The sequence below is a fragment of the Bubalus bubalis genome, chromosome 9 (assembly GCF_019923935.1).
Source record: "Bubalus bubalis isolate 160015118507 breed Murrah chromosome 9, NDDB_SH_1, whole genome shotgun sequence".
Taxonomy (NCBI): Eukaryota; Metazoa; Chordata; class Mammalia; order Artiodactyla; family Bovidae; genus Bubalus; species Bubalus bubalis.
Genome location: NC_059165.1, coordinates 38,545,670 through 38,570,481, shown reverse-complemented (window position 1 = coordinate 38,570,481; position 24,812 = coordinate 38,545,670). Strand labels below are relative to the sequence as shown.

The following is a 24,812-nucleotide window of genomic DNA, read 5'->3' as shown; positions in this document are numbered from 1 at the left end:
TAGTCCAGAATATCAGGGGGGAGGAGTCCATGTATTTTATGAAAACTCCTGTTTCTTCTCCCTGTCATCATTTATATGAACATTTGTCCAAGGCAGACAGCTTTCTTTTAAAAGGTCATTTAAAACTTCTATTATTTATCCCTCTGTTTAAAACACAGTATTTTAAGGATTAAATCCTCAAAACCAACTCACGAGGCATAACAGTAATCCTTTCTTGAGATAAGAATATTGAGGTTTCCACCCAGTGAACTGACCAAAGCCACAGAGCTGATACACAGTGGAGCTGAGATGAACACCTGGGGGCATGTGACCCCAAACGTGCCTAATTCGCAGCTGGAAGCGACCTTGCTGGTCCGCACAAGCGTCATATTCTTTGACTTTTAGAAGAGTCAGTGCGAGTTGTAAGCCAGGCATTTTCAGGTGATGAAACAGGGACAGAAAGAGGTTTAGCATGTTGCTTAAGACCACCCAGCAAACCTCGGCAGAGTTGAAACCAGAGCCCACGTTTCCTGACTCTAGGCCCAGTGCCCACACCCCCCAGACAAATAGCTGGGGTGCTATTGTCTGACTAACCCCAGATTTTCAGTCTGAAAATTTAGCAGTTCATAGAAGGAACACATCACCATCTTCCCCTGCCCAGACAACAAGAATTGGATATTACTGTGTCAATTTCCTTATTGTTCATGAGTGAATTTAGCTAGAACTGGACTGCAAATGTGCCAGCCAGGGCAAATCGATGACATTCAGGATCTGGAAATAGCTCTTAGGTACATGTGCCCCTTTTAGTGACCATCAGCTAAGGGCCCTGAATAAAAGTTATACTGACTGAGTCAGGGCTGCAGTTTTTCCTGGGCTCTGAAATTTGTCAGACTGAACAAGGACCAATGAATCTGTGTATCCCAACTGATATCTACACAGGAAAGGTTCCTTTTTCTCCTGGAGGAGACAGTCTCAGATACACAGGATGCCTGTGGTATCCAGAACTGGAAGAAACCAAAAGACACCACCTGTGCAAGATTTAGTCCCTGTGCCCAAAGAGAACTCACTGAATCCATTGTCCAAACATTTAGGTAAAGAGCTGGGGGAAGAGCATTCCATTCAGAGGGGACGGAATTAAATCAGAGAAAGATGTGACAATATGCATATCCTATTGTTACTTCTTTTGGGAAAATCAAAAAGAAAAATAAAAACCAAAATATTCCAAGAGTCATCAATGGATCATTCTTCTTGTAGGTTTGTAAGTATCACATGTCTTAACACATTGCTGTTTTTTATCCTTGCTATTGTTGTGTTTATGTGCATGATAATAACATACATGTACAGAATGTACATTATTACATGCAGTATATAATTATGTAAGTAAGTTAACTTTGTACTTACTTAAATTAGATAACAACAACCCAGAAGATACAGACTCACAGAATTTCTTGTCACAGTCAGAAAACACAGTCCTGGGTAATAAATACTAGATGTAGAAAAGGCTTTTGATATCATGTCAGAATCCAAAAAAGCAGCAGCTATAATTTATGTGTATGATGACTGCAAAAATGTTAACACATGTAGTTTGTGTGTGTGAGTGTGTTGTGTGTATAATGAGTGGAATGAAAGACTGGAGCGAAATTCACCAAAATGATCATTCTGAAAATCTAATGCTCTAACAACAGGATGATAGCACTTTCGGTCCCTCTGTGAGTATATGCGTCTTGTTCAAGTTACCAAGGGTCCCTGAGGCCTTCTCTGTAAGTATAGAAGACTCTGAATGATGTGTTCCCTAGAGGAAGAGCTTGATGCAGAGGACAGTGGAATGGGACAGGAGTCAGAGGCCCTGGCTCTGGCCTTGGCTTCTAGGGCATGCTGCCTCATCTTGGGAACAAACTCAGTGTCTTCATGCTATCTAGATGTTTAATGGTAACTGTCCCAGTGGATCAAATGTGAAGGGACCATATGCAGAAAACCCCAAATTTGCAAAGTTCAACATCCTAGGGGCCAAGCAGTTAGCTTAAGGGAAGGAGGTGGGCTGGGTAAATTTGATAGAGATGTCCTCTGCTTCATAACAACTTAAGACTCTCTGATTATCACAATAAATACATTCTCCCATTTTTCTTGAAACCTGTAAGCCTTATAGGTTCATCTTCCATTTTTCCACTTTATAGAAACATGGACATGTCAGATATCTCTCTTTCCTATCAACTGTATTTTGGAAAAATGCACATAGAGAACTTGCTGCTGGGCCTCAGTGCAGGGATGGGTATAGAGAGAGGGGGTGGGGGACATGATGAGCTGAGGATGGCACACCCAACCTGGGAAGCACGGACTTCTTAATTCAAACCAGTTATCACCACAGGGAAACACTGGCTTAGTGAGGAGACTTTTTCTAATTCCATTTCAAAATCTCTCAATTTCAAGACATTGAACATTTGAAATTAACAGACTCGTACATGCCCAGAAAAACCCATACAGATTACAAACAAGACCAAGGGCTGCCATTTTGAGAGCAATTCAGGGTTTATACACCCTTCTCTTTCATGCCCTGGAACCATCCCCTATCTCTCCTCAAGAAAGGTCACTTGCAATTCAAAGAGGGAAAGGCAGGCACTTACTATGGAGCTGCTGAAGGCCACAGAGGGCTGTGAGATTTCACAGCGCCCCATAGACCTTTGTCGCGAGTGGCCCTGGATGGGTACACGGGCACTCTGGCTCCTCCTCAGAGGCTGGGACCCTCCTTGGCCCCTCATTGTTGCTGGGCCCTGGTCCCTTCGGGCTGGGAAGGACAAGCACCGGTATTGGGTCCACTCTTCACTGTCTGAGTCCAGCTCCTTTGGGGTCTCCAGTCGCTTAGCTGCAAGAAAGGAATCTTGTTATTGTCTCAGTCATACCTCGGCCAGATCATGGCTGGGGAGATGCTAGACTTTGGGGGTGAAGCTAAAAGAGCATGGTGTAAGAACATTATGCTGCTTTAGATAACAGATAGCTGGTTACCCTGACTGGTGAAAGTGGGGTGCAACTTGGTCACACAAGTTCAAATCCTGGCCCTCCTACTTCCTATCTATGTGACTTTGAGCTTCGCATAACCCACGCCTCTATTTCCTCAATTAGGGGTTATAAAAACTATCCAACTCATTGTTTTGAAGACTTAATGATATAATGGTATGTATAAAAGACTTAATATATAATGATATAAAAGTGATAAGCATACTCTAAGTACTGGTAATGGTAGCTGTAATTATTAAGATTAGAAGCTCCCATGTACCTGGTTATCACTGTGGCAAAGGGGATTGGACTGCCTATGGTGCCTTCTCTTTTCTCTTTCTTAATCCCTCCCACTCAAAAGAATGAAGAATGAAAGAAGTGATGTGTGTGTGTGTGTGTGTGCGCGCGCGTGTGCACGTGTGCTGTGGGGGGAAGGAACCAAGGGGATTAGTCAGCTGTATCAGCCACCTTCAGTCTATGCAAGATGACAATCCAGGCATTTTCTAGCCACATCCCCTAAGGCAAAGCTTTGTGTCAGTGAACCCCAAGAGGTCAGTTAGCATGGAGGGCATTTCCTGATTGTATCCCATGCGCTTCCACCTGGGCCTGTCCTGTCTGGTAAGGTAACCTGAAAAATTCCTAAACTTTGGTTGCAGGACTGGAACATAATTTGGACATCTTCTCAGTGCATTCCTGACAGATAAAAATCCTCTGTGTCAATTACACGAGGCAAAGATCCACTGAGGACAAAGATCAACCACCTGGAGGGCTACCACACAGGAGATTACCCATAGCCTTCAGGAGCAAATGAAAGTTTACAAGTGATAAGAACAGCATTGATCTGTGACAAGAAGGCTGCAGGGATACAGGAAGCTACTTCCCACAGAGCCACTAAGCCTTTGCCGAGAGCCAGGAGAATGGGTTTTAATCACCACTCTCTTAGGAGGGCAGGGGTGATTTCTTTATAAGAAGGATGGGGCCCCCAGGAGCCCCCTCGTACCATTTTCTTGGTGAGAATACTCGTGGCCCATGATGGTACAACGTCGGAACACCATCTTGTTCTCGGTCAGCGTTCCTGTTTTGTCGGAGAAGATGTACTGGATCTGACCCAAGTCCTCAGTGATGTTGAGGGCTCGACACTGAATGGACAAGTCAGTCTCTTCATCATACAGGTCAAGGTCGTTGTGCAGGAAGAAGACTTGCCCGAGCTTCACCAGCTCAATGGACACGTACAGGGAGATTGGGATCAGTATCTGTGGGGAGATTGAGTCCCACTGTGTCAGATAAAGAGGTTGGTCTGCCATCTCAGGACCTTCCTGAGTGATAGAGTAGCAAAAGCATTTCATGAAAAGCTCAGGTCAGCTCACGCAGTGGGTTTTCTCTGAGAAATTAAAGCTCAGTGACCTCATGCCTGCCTTGGGATCCTTAGGAGAATCTGAGAAAAACATAGGCCTTCCTGAGCCAGGAATATTTGGTATGGGGTAGACACTCACCACTGCTTGTTTAATGACTGAGCTGGAAGGAGTAAGGAGATCTAGTTACAGAGTCGTGTTGGGTTCAGGTGTGCAGCAAAGTGATTTCATTCTCTCTACATAACATTGTATATACTTTTTCATGTTCTTTTCCATTACAGTTTATTACAAGATATTGATAATACTTTATACAGTAGATTCTTGTTATCTGCTTTATATATGGTAGTTGCTGCTGCTGCTAAGTCACTTCAGTCATGTCTGACTCTGTGCGACCCCACAGACATCAGCCCACCAGGCTCCCCCGTCCCTGGGATTCTCCAGGTAAGAACAGTGGAGTGGGTTGCCATTTCCTTCTCCAATGCATGAAAGTGAAAAGTGAAAGTGAATTCACTCAGTCGTGTCCAACTCTTTGCGACCCCATGGACTGCAGCCCACCAGGCTCCTCCGTCCATGGGAGTTTCCAGGCAAGAGTACTGGAGTGGGGTACCATTGCCTTCTCCAATATATGATAGTGTGTATCTGCTAATCCCAGACTCCTAATTTATGTCTCTCCCTCTCTTTTCCCTTTGGTAATCCTAAATCTGTTTTCTATTCAGATTTATTGTTGATCACTGCCCACTGATGTAGCTGAGATGGTAAACAATCTGCCTGCAATGTAGGAGACCTGGGTTCAATCCATGCATCAGGAAGATCCCCTGGAGAAGGAAATGGCAACCCACTCCAGTATTCTTGCCTGGAGAATTCCATGGACAGAGGAGCCTGGTGGGCTACAGTCATGGGGTTGCAAAGAGTCGGACACGACTGAGCGACTAACACACACAAATACTGAGTGCTGTTTTAGGTCCTTCAAATGGCAATGCCTGGAAAATCCCATGGATGGAGGAGCCTGGTAGGCTGCAGTCCGTGGGGTCGCTAAGAGTTGGACAAGACTGAGCGACTTCACTTTCACTTTTCCCTTTCATACATTGGAGAAGGAAATGGCAACCCACTCCAGTGTTCTTGCCTGGAGAATCCCAGGGACAGGGGAGCCTGATGGGCTGCCGTCTATGGGGTCGCACAGAATCGGACACGACTGAAGCGACTTAGCAGCAGCAGCAGCAGCACAAAAGCCCTGGCCTTGAAGACCTCCCAGTCCAGTAAACAAACAAAGAAATTCTATATTGAGTGGTGGGAAGTCTCAGGAAAAAAAATAATAAAGTAAAGAGTGAAGGCTGGGAGGGCATATTTCAGAAACCACAACCTTTGTGCTAAGACCTGAAGAAACGAGGGCGTGAGCCTGAGGTTATCTGTGGGAGGAGGCATGTTCCAGGCAGGGCACGGGCAGGCAGCTGGGTGTCTGCAGGGCTGGGGTGAGAGTCAGCAGGCGTGTGTGCCAGTGTGTGGGAGACAGCTCAGAGATGTGGTCCCCGAGGGAGTGGGGGCCAGATCACTTAGGCCTTGTTGGTCACCTCAGAACTTTGTATTTCCCTTTGTATTTATTTCACTTTTGGTTATGAAACCATCAGAGGGTTCAGGGCAGAGGAAGAGCATGACTTCCTCCTCACATTTAAAAAGGGCTGCTTTGCTCCATGAATGAATGAACTAATGAATGAATAACGTTGCCAGTTGGAGGGCCAAGAAACATGCTCAAGTACTGTAAGAACTCAAACAGATGGGGTTTTGTCAAAACAAAACTACAACTTCCCATATCTTTTCATAGACTATAATTCTTACTGGGCCTGAGGGTTTTTTTTAAATCTCTTTAAACCTCACTGCAGGTGTTTACCTATAAGTAGGGGCCTTTCTTACCTCTCTCTTACAGGTAGTCTACGTCTTTTGCCTTCTTTTCTCCTATGTATAGTGCTGGTTCTTCTTCAACCTAACAAATATGAGAATGCTAACCTGCGGTTTCTTTCTCTGAATGCTTGGGGCTCGAAAGTTTTCATTCTTTGTGCTGTGTTATCTTTGTGGTTCTCAGGTCAGAAGGTTCGCCAGTTCTAGATCTGGCGGCAGGACAGGCACCCGTGGATCTCTGTTGCAATCTTACTTTTAAATTACAAGAGTCTGATAAATATTTCCCTCTGTTATTATCTGAGGCCAAGGTCCCCTCCACAAGGCAAGGCTGGTCCTGACATTATACCAGATATGAATACCTTCAAAGACCCATAAGAAGCAATAAATGTTTTCTCATCTCAGTCCAGTTAGTTCTTTCTCAGGGTCAGTACTGAGTTTTCTTTTTCTTTTTTTTTGCAAAGTTGTACAGGTGTTGGCCATCCGTCTTTTGAGCCCCAAGATGGGGAGGACATTCTACCTGGAGCAGGATGATCATGGTGAGGAACATGTAGAAGCCCCCAAGGGCAAGGGGAAGGTAGTTGCCCTTGGCATCTGGAACGTCAAAGGGAGGGTGCTCTGTGAAGGTTCCATTCCAGAGGCCGTGACCTGAGAGGAGGCAAAGCCAAGCATGAGGCAAAATCTCCACTTAATCTTAAATTGGTCAATTACATCAGCCCGTCCCTGACCTACTGCCAGAAATCAGTGTGCTTTGGAGGAGCATATCCTTGTTCTATATAACACTGTGTGTGTGTGTATTCATTTAGCTCTAAGTGGTCCTTCACATACCCTACATTTCAATCTCTCCTCCTAGCAGAGGAGACTAGCATGGTGATTATTTAGATTTTGTTTAAATCCTATTATAGAGGAGTTGGAAATAGAGAAAGGGACAAGAGTTTGTTTGTTTTCTCCTTCATGCACCCACCCATCCAACCATCCATCCCTCAATCCATCCATCTACCCACCCACCCATCCATCAACTCTATTTACTCACTCCTCCCTGCCTCTCTCCTTCCCTATATCCAAAATTTATTAATTCAAAAAGGAGTTGGTCCTACTTCTTGTCTTTGACGAGTTCCCTACCAAGTCATGGAGTCTGATGTAAACATACAAATCTCACCTGGCATGAGCTAGATCCTGGAATGCTATAAGAGCCCATAGCAACAGCCTCAGATATGGACTGAACCTTCTGTTTCTCTAATTATAAATGGGGATAGCAACACCCATCAAGTGCAGATTGATAAGTGCAACTGGCACTGAGCTCTCTGAATCTCAGCATCCTTATCTATCAATTAGTAACAGTACCTTCCCTATGGGATTATTGTGAGAACAGGATCGCCCTATGTGTATAATGCTCTTGGCTCCAGGACAGAAACTATAGAGAATAAAAGGCAAAAAGGATGCCACCCTGACCCTAAGATACTTCTTTGCCCAAGATGTTGGGCCAAATACCATCATACACAGCAGAATAAAGGAGACTTATAGATGTGAGGTTAAGGGCCAAATATATGGTACAGAGTAAGGATCACTGGCTTTCAGAGGAGCTAGAGATCATAAAAGAAATCAGAGCAGGCTGCCTGGAGGAGGAGGCCTGGAGGGATTCTGAAGCCCAGGTGGGTACTGGGTGATCAGAAAGGTCTGGGGAAGACAATCCAGACAAATAAAAAAGAAATTCCATCTTCATACATTAAAGTAGTGAAGTGAAAGTCGCTCAGTCGTGTCTGACTCTTTGTGACCCCATGGACTATACAGTCTTTGGAATTCTCCATGCCAGAATACTGGAGTGGGTAGCCATTCTCTTAACAGGCTCCTCTGTCCGTGGGATTCTCCAGGCAAGAATACTGGAGAGGTTGCCATTTCCTCCTCCAGGGGATTTTCCCAACCCAGGGATCAAACCCAGGTCTTCCACATTACAGGTGAATTCTTTATCAGCTGAGCCACCAGGGAAGCCTGGTAAAGTAAATGTGTGATAAATAACCCTGGAATGGTGCTCATTTGGGAGCCATCACCTCCTACAGGAGCTATACTTTAGTTAGGTGCCAACAGAGGCCTGCCACTCTATGAGTTGTTATTCTCAGACAAGAGAATCCTGCCCCTCCCCATTACTTTCTCAAAGTATTTCTTATTTTGGGCAATCTACCAAGCTGCTTCTGGTTTGCCTGAGTCTTGTCTAACTCTGTGACCCTTTAATTATTAACCTCCTTTCTCTAGAGACATAGTGACATGATCTTCAATGTCCTTTCCCGGTTTGACGGTCCCTAAAAAACCTTCCCCAAACAGAGCCAAGAGTTTTGCAGCATCTCTGGGGACACGGATGGACCACAAAACCAATGGGTGGTTTTCTTGTTTGCTGGCTTCTGCTGCCTGCAGGTACTGCCCTTCCAGCTTTGAGCCCCTCTTGGAGTGCCGTGAGATACACCTGGGAAGTGCATTCATTCAAAACTCCAGGCCATGCACAAGACTAAACCCCACTGTCTTCACTGTGGTGACACATAAGAACTTAGTGGGCTGAGCAACGTTTTAGGCCTTGGACACTGTCTTTTAAAAACAGTGAGGAGGACTTCCCTGCTGGTCCAGTGTCTAAGATTCTGTGCTCCCAATTGAAGGGGGCCTGGGTTCAATCCCTGGTCAGGGAACTAGATTCCACATGCTGCAACTAAGATCTGGCACAGTCAAATAAATAAATATAAATAAATATTAAAAAGAAATAGTTTCTAAAAAATAAAGTATAACAACAGTGATGGGTGCGATTTCTGATAGAAGCAAGTGAAGAGCAAACGAGACAGCTGCTCCCTGGTGCAGAGTCAGCAGGGGGCTCTGGACTCAGCATATGAGTTCTTCAATTTGATCCTCCCTGCTTCTTTTAAGGCCTCCTTTAGGGTGCCAAGAACCGTCCTTAGTGTTGAGCCATAGAGGGGGAGAGTAAGAACGAGGATCGAGGATCGTACTCGCTGCCCTGCCTACCCTCCAAGGATCGACTGAAATAACTCCGGATCACTTCTCCCACAGCAGTCTACATTGGCTGTAGTAGATCCTGGCCTCAGCCTGCTCTGTTCGGGGTTCCATTCTTGGCTTTGTTTTTGCTAAACAGCCAAACTCTCCTCTGCAAAAGAATGATTTTCCCTCCTGCCGCTGTGCTTTGTCTGTGCTGTCCTTGGGGTAAAGCGTCCTCTCTTTTCTTTTACAGCTGCCGGCCCCATCCTGTCCCTGCCACCTCCCTCTTCTGGTGAGAATCAGCTTCAGCAAGACTTCCTTCCTTGATGCTCCCATAACACCAGCAGCAGGCTGAATGCTGTCCCCTAAGGTGTCTGTGTATTCAACCTGGGGCCCTGTGAGTATGCAGAAGGGACCTTGCAGACAGGATTGAGTGAAGGACCCTGAGATGGCGAAGAGGAGCCTGGGTTATCCGGGTGGGCCTGATGATGGTGTTACACGTGTCCTTATAACAAGGAGGCACAGGGGGATATGCCCACAGACAAGGAGAAGGAGACGTGAAGAAAGGCGCTTTGAAAACGAAGGCGTGTGTGTGTGTGTGTGTGTGTGTGTGTGTGTGTGTGCTCATTCGCTTATTTGTGTCTGACTCTTCATGATCCCTCTGGACTATAGCCCTTCAGGCTCCTCTGTCCGTGGGATTCTCCAGGCAAGAATACTGGAGCCATTTCCTTCTCCAGGGGATCTTCCTGACCCAGGGACGGAGCTTGAGTCTCCTACGACTGCTGCGCTGGAAGGTGGATTCTTTACCACCTGGAAGTCCTGAAAATCCCCCAATGCCGCAAATGCAGAAACCCAGGTGGCCAGCAGAAACCAAAAAGACAAGGGGCTGCTCCCCCCAGCCCAGGGTCTCCAGAAGGAGCCGGTCCTGCAGGCACCCTGGTCTTAATCCAGTGAAATTGATTTTGGACTTCTGAACCCCAGATATGTAACAGAATCAGCTAGTGTTGTTTTAAACCACTCGATTTGCATTAACCTTTTACAGCAGCACTAGGAAAGGAGAACAGTACCTGGTGCCGCCCTCACTGAATGCGACAGATGGTGTTATTGATTCTGCTCTCTGGCTGGACTTGTTCCTGCTGGACTCTGAGGACCTTCCTGCTCTCTGAGGACAGTCCTGTGATTGATTCATCTGTTACCCTCTGTGGGTAAGGGGGTGCCTGGGTTCAGGAAGTATTTCCTGAATAGACACATGCCAGATGCTCTTCCTACGATTTAGGGTACATACAACTTTCAGAACAATGTCACCTGCATTTTTGGCTGAATGGGCACCCTGTTAAATACAGAGTAGGCTTGCTTTTATTTATTAACTTCTTTTTGTAGATAAGGAAACTGAGGCTCTGTGTTGAGGCAACTGGCACAAAAGGAACAGAAGATGCCTGTGGGGTTGTTCTTTCCAGAATATTCCATACCTACAGCTCCAATGAGGCACATGAGGAAGAGGATGCCGATGCAGGAGAAGATGTCTCTGTTCATGCGCCGCTCGATCTTGCTGCGTTTGTACCGCGGGCCGCTGTTGTTCAGCATGGCTTTCGTCTCATGGCCTTTGCGGGAGAAGTCAGATTGTCAGTCTTTGGCCCCCCATTTGCCTCTGGCTCTTCCCGCAGGAGATTTACCTATGTGCGGGGCAGGGACAGAGCGCAGATGGAGCGAATGGATGTGTGGACACAGGAAGGGATACAGTAGTTAAGACAGACGATTCATATGCTGGTGAAAATACGCAAGCAAACAAGTAAATAAGGTCATTACAGTTGGTCGTAAGTCCCATGAAGTAAACAATAAATAAGGGCTAGAAAAATAAGAGATGCCGTTAGAGAGCATGGTCAGGGAAGGCTTCTCAGAGGAGGTGACATTTAAGGGAGACATGAATGGGGAGAAAAAGTTGGTAGAAAAGGGCTTTGGGCTGGGGAACAGTACATGCCAAGGCCCTGTGGCAGCATTGTACTTGAGGCCAGTCATTTTCATGCTTGCTTCTTTGCTAAGGTGTTTGTTGCTTGTACAAGAGCATAGTGGCCAAAGGCCTCCACCCCAGCATTAACTCTGGGCAGCTCCTCTCCTGTCTTGGAGTTCTGCATAAAATTTTGTTCAAAGAAAAAATAATAAAATTTAAAAACTACTGATCTTATCCAGTCGCCCCTTTTCTCCAGTTGGAGAAACCTATGATGGAAGCATAGAAGGGACTTGTTCCAAGTGAAAGGATACATGAACATCAGAGCCGAGTGGAGAACCCAGGATGCTGATTCCCGCTCTATTTCTCCTTCCACTGACCCCTGGTACCCAAGTCACCCAGCTAAGAGCTGACAGTCTAACTAAGCCTTGTCTTTAAACAGAGCCTTACCCTTGGCGTTGCTAAATTTTAATTACTGTGCCATACCCCTCAGAAGACAAATTAAAAGACACCAGTCACATGTTTCCTGTGCAAAATGAAAGAGAACCAATACATCAGCTCTAGCAGCGAGTGGTTTAATGCTGTTTAGCTGGTGGCCTTGTGGATTTAAAGTGGCAGTGAAACCGCAGGAGTGAGCATACTCTGGGCTTATGTCAGGCTGCAGTTATTCAAGGGCTGCCACAGCTGGGGTCCCTGCTTGCCCTGGGCTCACCCCATACAAGGTGTCCTGGGACCACCCCCTTTACCCACTCCTCACTTCCTAAGACTCTTCTGTCCCTTTGGCAAAATGTGGTCTCATGGGGGAGGCATCATGGTGTGGTGGATAGAATGTGGGCTCCAGTGTCTGACAGAGCTTGGCTCTCAGGCACTTTACCTTGGGCTGGAGGGAATTAATCTCAGGAGACATGTGACCTTGGTGGAATTAATCCTTTTGTATCTCAATTTCTCATCTGCAAAATGAGATATTATGGTTGTGTGCTCTGGTATACAGGAATGAACTGATACATATAAAGTACCTAAACTAGTTTCTAGTACACAGTAGGGCCTTAATAAATGTCTGCAGTGAGAAGCATACACCTCCACGTGGAATTTCTTCCTCTTGGAAAACTCGACTTGGCTTTTTTTGCCTTTGATCCTGAGGTGCTCCTGTTGTGTCCATCTATACCTCCAAGGCAGAGAGTACAGCTCCCGACCAGGCATTCTCCACAGGGGACTTTGTTCCCCAGGGGACATTTGGCAAAGTCTTCAGAAATTTTTGGTTATCGTCTTTGAGGAGGTGGCACTAATGGCATCTAGTTGGCAGAAGACAGGGCTGCTGCTAAACATCCTATAGGGTGCCCCCCCGCCCCCACAAAGAACAATCTGGGACAAAGGTCACCAGTGTTGATGCTGAGAACCCCTGCTCTAGATGGCAACACCTAACACCATTAGCACCATGTTGGCCCACATTTTTTGAGACCCTGATGTGTGCCAGGCTAGTGTTAAGCCCTTTTCACAGATCATCTCATTTGACCCTCACAGTCCTATGAGAACAGGTTAGCAGTGCCTTTTGTGTGGAAAGCTTGACCAGCTTTTCAGGAACTTGCAGCCAAGGGCTCGCTTAGTGTGTGTGAAAGTCGCTCAGTCATGTCCGACTCTTTGCGAGTGCATGGACTACATAGTCCCTGGGATTCTCCAGGCCAGAATACTGAAGTGGGTAGCCGTTCCCTTCTCCAGGGGATTTTTCCCAACCCAGGGATTGAACCCATGTCTCCTGCATGGCAGGCAGTTTCTTTACAAGCTGAGCTTCTAGGGAAGCCCAGGGCTGGTTTAGCCCCATGCAGTCTGACTCCCAGTAACCATGATTAACTCCCTCTCTGTCTGACCTCTCATAGGCCACTCCTGTCATCCACTCAGAGATTTGTTTCTGCTCAGGCAGAGAAGAAAACTCAATGTTTGTGAGGGTTTTTTTTGTGGGGCAGGGATTATTGAAGGGGTCATGTTTAGAACGTCTGCCAGACAGCACTGAACTCCACTGTCAAAGACCCTTGAAAGCAGTGACCTGTGTTGACAAATATAGCCAGCTAGATTGTGACACTATTCAAAAAAAAACCCTACTTTTCTCTCACAGTCTTCCAAAGGGAGTCATAGGGTAGACTGACGTGTTTTTGCTCTTCCATGTCTAACAAAGTTTGGATTCTATGCAGACAAAAACATACCAACTAAAAGTAAACAAAATATTATAAGGTGTCCCAGTGAGTGCAAGATCCAGGGAAACTTATTCTGGAGGGTTCCAGGGAAGGTAGACACTCCAGGGAGACTGTGTTACCTCCATAGAGGTTCGCGGTTGTTCAAGTGAAAACAGACATGTGCTGAGCACCCATGGAGCGTCAGGTGCCAGGTACTGGGGGTTCAGCCGTCCCAAGAGCCCCTCCAAATCTCATTATGAGAAGTGCTGCTGTTATCTTTTTTCAAGGGGAAGCAAAATCAAAGTGCAAAGAAGAGACAGACCACCGTATACAGAACCACAAAATGAATAAAGCTTATAATAAAAACAACTGCAAAAACAACAACCAAGACTCATCATGCCCTCATGTGCTACACATGGCACTGGGTGCTTTCTATGTCTGGGTCACTGTGCTCTCAGGAGTGCTTTATGAGGCAGATACGGATGCTATTCCCATTGTACAGATGAGGACACTGAGGCACACACGGAGATGTTGCTAAGTTTGGTGAGGTTACTCCTCAAGCTCTAGAAGATGCTCTTCAATCCCACCTATGGTTAGTGTCACAAAACCATTAGGGATGCATGAGTCCCCCTCCCTGTGTTATCCAGATGAGTGACAGTGACTCAGAATCGAATTAAGTCTCCTGTGGACCAAGTGAGCTGCTGTGATTCCAGCCTCAGTTTGCTTAGCTGAGAAACAGGAAATCACATGCCTCTACCCCTTAGAAGTGATGTGAGCTCCCACCAACTAAAGATGAATTTGGAGGAGGTTTTGGAGGAAGGAGGAGAAAGAGCAGGGACATAGGAAAGTGTCCAGGGACAATAACCTGCGTAAATGACAATGCCAACAGCCACTTCAGTGTTTCTGATGGTGCAGCCTCGAAGCAGAAGACTCTCACTGCCAAAGCCTGTCCTGGTCTGATCGGGATGTTCCCTGGAGATGATGAAAGACAGGAACGGTAGTGTCTCAGAATTAGAAGTGGTGAGTGAACATGATCCCTCTTCTCCCTCTTCTTCAGAAAGCAATATTAACTTGGAAACTAATTCCCATGTTTAAATGCAAGACTTCATTGGTCCTAGGACACCTAATGGGGACTGGACCATTAGAGGAGAATTACCCATCCCTAAGGATGTGATTTTGCCTAAGAGGCAGAACTCTGATGAGGAAGATTCAAAATAGTTTTAGGGGCAAAATGTGGGGGAACTGGCTTCTGACCCTGCAAGGATAGGGCTGTGCTCCCTGAGGCAGTGCTCACACGCCCATCACAGCTGCTGGGTCTGCAGCCACACAAGCTGAACTCTACACACACAAGTCTGTAGAGGACGAGGGACAGTCCCACCTCTCTTATCATGAGATGATGAGGAAGGGCAGCCCAGAGGCTCCCCTCTTGGCCTCTCTTGCTCCATACTCATAAAATAAACAGACCTCACAGCAGGAGGACCAGTGGCCTTCGTGCAACAACCTAGGAGGCAGCTTCTCAAAGGGGAGATCTGTAGAGTTCTTCCCTTCTTCTAGACTCAGGAAGCATGACAATTTCCCACGTCACTCTAGAAACTTCTGAGTCAACCCACACCAGGGTTGACTCGGTGTCTGGTCCTCACTCAGTCCTGATGCCCTTCCCCTCTGGGATTTTTAGGAACTTTAAATATAACTTCCTCACAACACTGGGGAGAACAGAACAGTAATCATCTGAACCCTGATGGATTTTCTCTCCTTCTAACTCTTTAATACTTCATTTCTCTAGGTCCAGTTATGCTTCCTATGTATTTTTTCCCTATGTATTAAATAATGGCCATGACAACCTTAAAAGGTAGGTCATGTTTCATACCCATTTTAAAAATAGAGAAACTGAGGCAATCATAGTACATGGCAGAAAGGGGATTCAAACTCAGGAAGTCTGGCTCCAGAATGCTACAATACCACTCAATACATTCAGAATAATTCTTTACTGTGTTTATAAACTATATTACTTAGATGATTTTATTTGACTCTTCACATTTCTGGGAAGTTAGCAGGGTGATTATCCTTGCTTATGAGAAAGTTGAAACTCAGAGAGGGTGAGAGATCTTTCCAAGGACACACTTCTGGGATATAGGACATCCCAGGAGTTGGGAACCCAGGCCCCAAACACCAAGCCTCATGTGATTTTCATTACATTGGAGTTCTTAAAGTAGCACCCCATTAATTTATATTGAATCAGTCATTTCCATTTGCAATTCTTTTGAATTTAACAAGGAAATATCTTAGTTTATCTCTGTTAATCCTTTCTAGCACTTATTTATCTAATTTTTTAACACAGAGGAGGTTTTGGCAATAGTCTGTAGTTAGAGTAAAATAACTGTTTTGATTTCATTTTACTAATTTTACTGTTATAAAATTTATATATGGAAGGTAATACTGCCATAAATCTATGGCAAGCTATATATAGCAGCGATTCTGGTTGCCCATAGTGCCAGTAACATAACTTTTTCTTCTGAAATAAATTAAGAGAAAAATAAGCCAATTAAAAATTTGCAAGATATAGTGTTTATGAATGTGATACAAATCATAAAGGTGCTCTGAGAATGGCTGAAGTTGAAGACGCACCTGTCCTTATGGAGGGAGCTGCTACAGATAGAATATTGAATGGTTCACTGTTAGTAGCTAGTGGTTTAAAGGGCATTTTTAGGATGCTCTAAGGTGATAACCTATGACAGCATCTTCCTCGTCTCCCGGTCATAATGTTCCTTTTTCAGTACAAAGGGACCGCGATCTCATAGCCCTTCTATTTAGTGCACTGTTTACAGGGATGCTGTATTTAACTGACTCACGGCAGTATTTCTCCACCTTGTACTGACTGACTGGGTGGGATTAGTCTTTGTTGTGGATCTTCTCTGTGCCTTATAGGATGCTGAGCAGCATCTCTGACCCCTACCCACCAGATGCCAGCAGCACCTTGTCCCAGCTGTGATGACCAACGACGTGTCAGACACCGTAAAGGTCCTCTGATAGAGAGAAGGGAAAGGGGTTTGAGAACCACTGCCCTGGACTGATCTTATTGCTTAAAAATTGCATCATCAAATCTGACATTCCTAATCTTCAAAGCATTAAAAACTACTCAGTTTCTAGCCAGCCTGGGTAGCCCCAAGAGAGTTCCTACATTAAGGAGGCCCAAAAAAGCTTCTGGACACCTGGAGGCATCAGACCTGTGGTTTGCTCAGCAAGAGAGCGTAGATCATCTGTGGGTGGTGGGCCTCGGCAGAGATGTGGGAGCATGGTGGAGAACTTGCCAGCATCCCATGGGTTGGCTGCTAGACTGACCAACTGGACTTTCCGGGCTCACCCAGGAGTCCTGGGCAGGTGGGGAAAGTTGCCTTTAGAGGCAGTGACCAGGAAGAGGAGGTTCTGGGGGTTGAATGGAGCTGGGAAAGTTCTGTCTGAGATGAGCCCAGGCTGAAGCTTAGGAAGGCTGGATCCTGGCATGAGCTGTTTGGGGGAGAAAGGATTACAAATAGAAACCCAGCAATGAGGCTGCTCTCCAAGAGGATGGAGAATGACTCAAGGCATGGGAGCCTTGGGATGAACCAAATCCACAAAACTTGTGCATGAGGGGAGGACTTCTTGCCCAGGCTGGTGACAAGCTCCAGTTCACCAGATGCCTGCTATGAATCCTCTTCTCCTACAGGAACTTGCGCCCTTCTCTGTCGGTCTCCATCTGTGCTCTTTAATTTTTTAAAAAGTAATTTGCACTGAAAATCTGCCATTTCTTTTGCATTGTTCTTGCTTTTCCCCCTCTTATCTTGCTCCTCAAGACATCTCATATGGCCTGGGAAACAGTGGTTGGCGGGAAAGCCCTGACACCTGCCTCCTGATAAATCTTCTGAAGTCTCACTGCAAGTCTATTGGTAGAGAAGCTGCCATAACATGTCTGCGCTCATCGTCTGCATGCAGACAATGCAAAACACAGGGGTTAGAGTGAAAAGACAGGATGCAAGTCCTGGCCCTGCCTTGTAGCTGCTGTATGCCTCTGAGGGAATCCTGAAGACTTTTATCATCAGATCTTCCATCTGGAAACTAGGAATCAGAATTCTCACTTCCCTGGGTGGTTTTGCAGATTAAATGAGATGATGTTCTGAGAAAGTCCTCTGAAAGGCTTAAAGCCCTGAATAGGGCCTTTATTCACATCTTTTACCATTGCTCTTTTTTTTTTTTTTTTTTGCCTTTTGCATTAAGACCAGTTGTCAAAAGTGGGAGCAAAATTACAGCAAAACTCTCAGGCTGAATCAAAACTGAAATAATAACAACAGTAATTGCAATAGCAGTAACATCATGAACTATCTACTCTGCCTGTTTTCATGCTTTGTGTATGATCAACTCTCAGACAAGAAAATTCCTGCGATATAATCTTTATTTTACAGAAGTGGCAATGAAGGCCCAGAGAGGTTAATTAATTTACTCAAGGTCACACAGCTTATAAGCGATAGAGCCTGGTTTCAAACATAGGTCTGTCAAACTCCAAAGTCCCTTTTCTTACCCACAGTGCAATAAAGGCTCCTTCAGAAATCTGGTCTAAATTTAATCATATTTGCCTCCCCTGAATCAGAGTGTGGTCTTGATTTTGATGCTGTTTCACAGAGTTCTGAAAACACTATTAGTGAATTTAAACCTGCAAGATAATTAAATGTCACTTCATCAGCAACAAAGACTGGAAAAGGTTTCTCAATTTAGTTAGGTTTCTCTAGCCCTTTCTTAAGATAAAAAGAAAGAAACTTTCTTAGGACCCAGATGCTTATCTGTTTGGCCATTTCGAGACAAAACTTCTAGCTGCAGAGGCAATATTTATAAGGAACACATGGGTGGCAAATACTTACATATAACCCTTAAATTTGTTGAGGTGGTTGTTGGGCTTCTCACACACGATGGTGTTGCGGAAATGTTCTGGTTGGAACTGGACCTCCTGTGAGAGAGAGAATGCTGTGAGGTTATTAAGTCAGAGGGATCTCATTTTAATAGGATCACTGGGACAGCTAATCATAGTTAGAACCATTGCAAATAAGGTAATCCCCACTTTATTGCACTGTGATAATTGTAATGTGTTAGAAAAAACAGCTAACATCCTCATTAAGGAGGAAGAAGTAGATGCAGATGAAAACTTGAGTGCTTGGCAAAGGGAGGGTCCTGTCCTGACTATTTTTTTCTGGCCTGGATTTCAGTCTCTAGACTCAAGTTGCCCTATAGAACTTACTGCCATGATGGACATGTTCTATGTCTGCACTGTCTAAAGTGGAAGCCACACATCGTGTGTGGCTGTGGAAATATGGTAGTATGACTGAGGAACTGATTTAACTTTTATTTAATTTTAATTAATTTAAATAGCTACCTGGGGTTAGTGGCTACCAAACTGGGCAGTATAGAAGTAGATGATCGAAAAGAAGAAATTATAAATCACGCCACCTACAGCTAGCCAATATTCTTGTGTATTTAGAATTTCCAGAGTTTAAAAAAGTATGTACATACACCTATACACATTTATGTATGGGCACACACCCACATTTATGCATTTCAAAAAATGAGACTTAGTGGTCATATACAGTGAACATTTTTACTCATTATTACATTTTTCTACATCTCTTTAAACACCTGGATAGAAACCTATTGTATAAATGCCACCATATTTCACTACTGAACACTGATCTGGTTTCAACTGTTGGCTGTTGCAAAAATGCTGTGAAAATAATAGCTAATAAAAAAAAATAAGTGGCATTTACTGGACTCTTACTTCTGTCAGATGTTGTGATGAGAACTTTAGAAATGCCATTTGTTCTTCAAGCTTACAATTCTTCTATGAAGTAAGAACTTGGCTGCCGTCTATGGGGTCGCACAGAGTCAGACACGACTGAAGTGACTTAGCAGCAGCAGCAGAGATGGGAAAACTATGACTCAGAAGGGTTAAGAGGCTGCCTGTGGTCATATCAGGACTAGGATTTGAATCCAAGTCTGACTGCTGACCCTCTGTTCTTTACTTGTACAACATGCTGCCCCCCACCTTCTACCCCCACAAACATTCTTATAGCCAAGCATTTAAAACACATTCTTGACTCTTCATTTTTTCTCAGGTATTTTAGTTTACAACCTGTTAAAGTCCAACCTGAGGAAAATACAACTAGGGGTGAGGAGATCTTGCTTTTTAATTCTACCCTACATTGGCTAAAAGTACATTCAATCCTTGAGCCTCCGTTTTCTCATCTATAGAATGGGGCTAACACCACTGTGCCTCAGAAGACAGAATTTGTGTGGGAAAGTTTTGAAAGATGTAACAGGCCATGCCATAGAAGGAAGTAGTGCTAAAGGTGGGATTGGAACTGGTTCCCTGGGTAGAGATTTAGCCTGAGTAGTGAATTTATCACTCCAAGCTGCAAGGTACAACTGTTCAAAGGGGTAAATTGATTAGAAGAAATGACAGCATCTTCTGTCTTGGTGTAAATATACTGTCCATTGGTTCTGTGGGGGTGCCAACATAAATAAACTCTCTGCTCACTTGAAATAAATTACCCATCCAGGAGTTTCTAAAAATACAGCCCTTTCCCCTCCAAGTATTGATTTTTTCAGGGACAAACACTTGCCGAGTTCTGAGATGATGACAAATAACACTGTGATTTGTCAGCTGCCTTCGCGGTCCTGATTAAGCCATGTGCTTCCCTCTGGATCCATACCACTCAGCTCACTGCTGGCTTTTGGAATCTGAACTCATTTCAGATGTCTGCAGCAGCGGGTCTGAGAGCTAATGATCACGCTGCGGTGAGCCTGTCGCCTGTTTAATCATCTCCAGGGATCCCCGGCTGTCTTGTCCCTCAGTGGGGCTTCCCAATGACCTTCCTTCTGAAGTGTCCTGTGTTCTTTTATTCTTCTGGGCACTTGTCTTGGGTGCTCTGTCTGTCTCCTTCTCCACATGGAGAGGTGATTTTGCCCTTCCTAGCTCCCTGTCCCCTGGGCTCCTTCCATTCTTCCCTAGATGGACTGTGGAGAAGGACACAGGGGTCCCACGGTCGCCAGACAGCCCCTCAGGATTGCTGCCTTCCCTGTCTTTGCTGTAACTACTCCAGGCAGCTGCTCAGAGAACCCAAGGACAGCAGTGGTAGGGGACTGTCAAGCCCTACAAATCTGTCAGGGGCCTTTATTTACTTTTTTGAGCTTGTAAAATTTATTTATTTATTGGAGTATAATTGCTTTATGTTGTTATGTTAGTTTCTGCTGTACAACAAAGTGAATCAGCTTTATGTATACATATATCCCCTCCCTCCCTCTCCCCTCACCCCATCCCACCCTTCTAGGTCATCACAGAGCACTGAGTTGAGTTCCCTGAGCTACACAGCAGCTCCCTACTAGAGTTTCTGATCCACTTCTGGCTCACTTAGCTTTTCTTACCTTGGGGATAAAGCCCACTACCCACCTTTTCTTGCTGACCCAGCCTATTACCAAAGGCACCACCCTTGAGGAAAGTAACAGCCATCAGGGTACAGGAAAAGATAAGCCCCTTCCATAGAGGACAGCATCGTGTGTGGTTCTTCAGGTCAGACACAATGATGTGGGGCATTTACTGTGTTCCAGGCACCTGTCATTAAGTTTTCACAGTAACCTTAAGGGGTGTGGACAGAAGTGCACATGCAGATCAATAAAGCAGGTGTCTTATGGGTGGTAAGTAACGGAGCCAGCACTGCAAGCCACAGCGCCGGAATCTAAAGCCAGTCTCACGATCACCAGTCATTGCCACCACTTGCACCGTCATCACCAACACATCACCTTTATTCCACTCTCTCTCTCTATGATTATTATTACAGCACTTATTGGATGCTTATTAAGTGTCAAGAACAGCTAAATGTTTCACACATGCTCCTCTCTTGAAGTCACACAATAAACTGATTAGATCGGCACTGTTATTACCCTATTTTATAATACAGAAGAAGGGACTGAGGATTAGGGAGAGTCAGTGAATTTTCCCAATGGCGCGCAGTTAGCAGAGCAGAAGACAGAATTTCTGATGCCATACAGCCCACCCTCTTAAACCACAGTGCTATTCTGATGCACAAAGGAAAGATGATCATTTAAGAACTCCTTTCAGTCCTGTTTCCTTTTCTATGTTCCTTTTCCACTTCCTATGATCAAAGTACCTGATATGATAAATGAGGTCAACGTGTACTTGACCCTTGAACAACATGGGTTTGAACTGTGTGGATCCACTTATACAGGTTTTCTTTAATAAACACTATGGTACTACCTGATCTGTGGTCAGTTGAATTGGTAGATGTAGAACTATGACTACAAAGGACTGACTATAAATTATAAATAGATTTTCCACTGTGTGGATGGTTAGCATCCCTGACCTCTGTGTTATTCAGGGGTCAACTATATGTGGAATCTAAATTTTAATAAAAGCTATTGCCAGAGTCAGGGAGTGGTGGGTGGGTGAAGGAAGTCAAAAGTTAGAAGCTTCCAGTTAAAAGGTAAATAAGTCAAGAAATATAATGTAAACATGGAAACTATATTAATATTTACTACCGCGCATATTTGAAAGTTGTTAAGAGAGTAGATCTTAAGAGTTCTGATCAAAAGAAGAAAAAGTAACCATGTATGGTGATCAGTATTTATTTAGACTTGTGATCATTCCACAATATATACAGATAAAAAGTCGTTATGCTATACATCTAGAACATAAGGTTATATGTCAGTTATATCTCAATAAAAAATATAAGCAAACTCCAATGTCTAGGAATCATCATCAGTACCACCATCACTACCACCCTTCTTAACTTGGGTCAAATAAGGAAGAATCAAAAGCTAAAATACATAATATTGTCATGCTGACCTTTGATTTACTGCTATTAGCATTTTTGTATTACTCTGTTTCTAAAAGATTTATTTTTATGTTTCATGAAAGGTTTTGCACTCTCATTGTCTTTTCTAGTATCTACACAGATACCTGGTTGGTTGGCAGGTCAAGGTGTTTCTAAGACCAGGGTGGCTCAACCTTGTCACTCTTGACATTTCGGGCCGGATGATTCTTTGATGTTTAGCAGCATCCCTGGCCTTTACCAACTTGATGCCAGTAGCACCCTCCCTTTCTCCCCCTCAGTTGTGACAGCCAAAAATGTTTACAGACATCTCCAGATGTCCCTTGGGGAGCAGGGAAAGAACTAAACATTGTTCTCAAAGAAGTTCCAAGTTAACATGAGATGAAGTTGCAAGGATTCTCTATCTTAACCGTCCATTAAGAAAGGACATGATCCGAATTTTTCTATTTTCTTCCTCATCTATTGGAAAAAATATTAGGCTTTATGCCTGGAGGTCATAATGACTTATAATAATAGAAATCCATATATATCACACTATACTATAGAAACTATTATATAAGCATGTTGAGGGTCTAGGTCATAATGACTTGTAATAAGAGAAATCTGTATATATCATTCTATACTATAAAAGCTACTGTATAAGCATGGCTGGGTCACTTGCAATATGTGTACTATACTATGGTTAAAAATAAAAGGAGATTAATTTGGAAAAAAAAAGAATTTATTTTTTATATATTGTAGAAAATTTATGGGATTTTCCCTAGTAGCTCAGCTAGTAAAGAATCCGCCTGCAATTCAGGAGACCCCGGTTCATTCCTGGGTGGAGAAGATACCCTAGAAAAGGGATAGGCTACCCATTACAGTTTTCATGGGCTTCCCTGGTGGCTCAGATGGTAAAGAATCTGTCTGCAATGTGGGAGACCTGGGTTTGATACCTCAGTTTGGAAGAACCCCTAGAGGAGGGCATGGCAATCCACTCCAGTATTCTTGCCTAGAGAATCCCCATGGACAAAGGAGCCTGGTGGGCTACAGTCCATGGGGTTGCAAAGAGTAGATGGAGTAAATAAGCACACACACACACACAGAGAAAATATATGAAAATTACTACAACTAATAAATAATGCAGTGTGTTACCTCTTCCAAGTATATTTGCAATTTAAAGTAGGGTACGTTCAAAGAGTAGAGGCTAAGATGCAAAATTGCCTTGATATAGAACATTCTTTGAGAATTATTAATTTTATACATGTATTTTTAACATTTGAGATTTTTTTTAATTTGCCACCTCCTCTATGAAACCTATCCAAATCCCCAAAGTTTCACCTCAGACAATAAGAACTGTTCTTTTAACATGTTTCCACATAAACTCTCATGCCTCCATTTAACACTGGTGTATCTAGGTCTCTGCTTTCTTGAGCAAACTGTCAACTTCCTCTAGAGCACCTCCCATGACACCTTGTGTTAACAGGCATACTATAAAGATTTGGAGCTTCAGCTTCAGCAATGAATATTCAGGGTTGAAGGAAATCTGTGAATATTCATTGGAAGGACTGATGCTGAAGCTCCAATACTTTGGCCATCTGATGTGAAGAGCTGACTCACTGGAAAAGACCCTGATGCTGGGAAAGATTGAAAGCAAAAAGATAAGGGGACAGCAGAGGATGAGATGATTAGATAGCATCACTGACTCAATGGACATGAATCTAAGCAAACTCGAGGAGACAGTGAAGGACAGGGAAGCGTGGTGTGCTGTAGTCCATTGGGTCATGAAGAGTTGGAAATGACTTAGCAACTGAATAACAACAACATAAAGATTTGTAAAGGCAAGGTTAGCTGGAGAGATGAATATTAGGGCATTAAATACTGAAAGGTGATGGATGAGGAGATAACAATGAAAACCTCTGTAAAGACCTGTAAAAGCTCCAGGTACAAATGTTAACTTTGATTCAGGGGAATAAGATTGCTCTTGCAAGGAAATGTGGCTCAACTAAGCAAAGAAAATCTAATTCTTTGGCTCAACTAATAAAAAAGAAAAAGGAGTCAAGGTCCTAGATCCCAACATGGGTAAGACTAGTCTCCCATCCATTCACATATTCAACCACTTATTGAATATTCATAATGTATGAGCCATGGATGAAGTGAGAGAGAATCAGAGAAGGAAGAAGTTATTGACACAACTCAATTATTGCAGCCATAAAACAGCTCAAAGTTCCCAGGTTTGTCTGGTGTGTCAATTGTGGTATCTATGAAAGCTAAGGAAAGTGAGCCAAGAGTTAAAGTGTAATGACTCTGGGATTAAGGTACTCTCATTGACCTATGCCCTAGGTACAATAAGCCTCCTGGGGCCACCGGGAAAGTCAAGGTGAAGTAAAGACGTTGAGATATATTCCTATATCTAGAAGAGGCTATTCCCCTTAAATTAGCCTCAACTTTTACTTTCTTAGGTTTTTTTCAGTATTATTCATGTTGATCAACAAATGTGATTACATAAATGTATGAATGATCTTTTGAAATTTGTTTTCTGTTCACTCACTCTCTATCCTGTTCTCCTCTCTTTAACAATCCTTTAACTTCCTTTTGGGAAATTACCTTTTCTCCCTGGCTCATAATCTTGATGGGACTATAAATCAAGATGCCCTGCCCACTAGCC

At 44.1% G+C, this 24,812-nt stretch overlaps 1 protein-coding gene across 6 annotated transcripts in view; it reads right to left on the bottom strand.

Moving 5' to 3' along the window:
* ATP10B (ATPase phospholipid transporting 10B (putative)) overlaps positions 1–24,812 on the bottom strand; it is a 392,801-nt gene that overhangs the window by 66,966 nt on the left and 301,023 nt on the right. For all 6 annotated transcript variants that reach the window (XM_044947366.1, XM_044947364.2, XM_044947367.1 and 3 more), the window contains 6 exons: positions 18,188–18,273; positions 14,164–14,270; positions 10,655–10,786; positions 6,733–6,860; positions 3,971–4,223; positions 2,601–2,839 (listed from right to left, as the gene is read on the bottom strand). In XM_044947366.1, the coding sequence (XP_044803301.1) occupies positions 2,601–2,839; positions 3,971–4,223; positions 6,733–6,860; positions 10,655–10,786; positions 14,164–14,270; positions 18,188–18,273 (945 nt within the window). The remainder of the gene's footprint in view (positions 1–2,600; positions 2,840–3,970; positions 4,224–6,732; positions 6,861–10,654; positions 10,787–14,163; positions 14,271–18,187; positions 18,274–24,812) is intronic.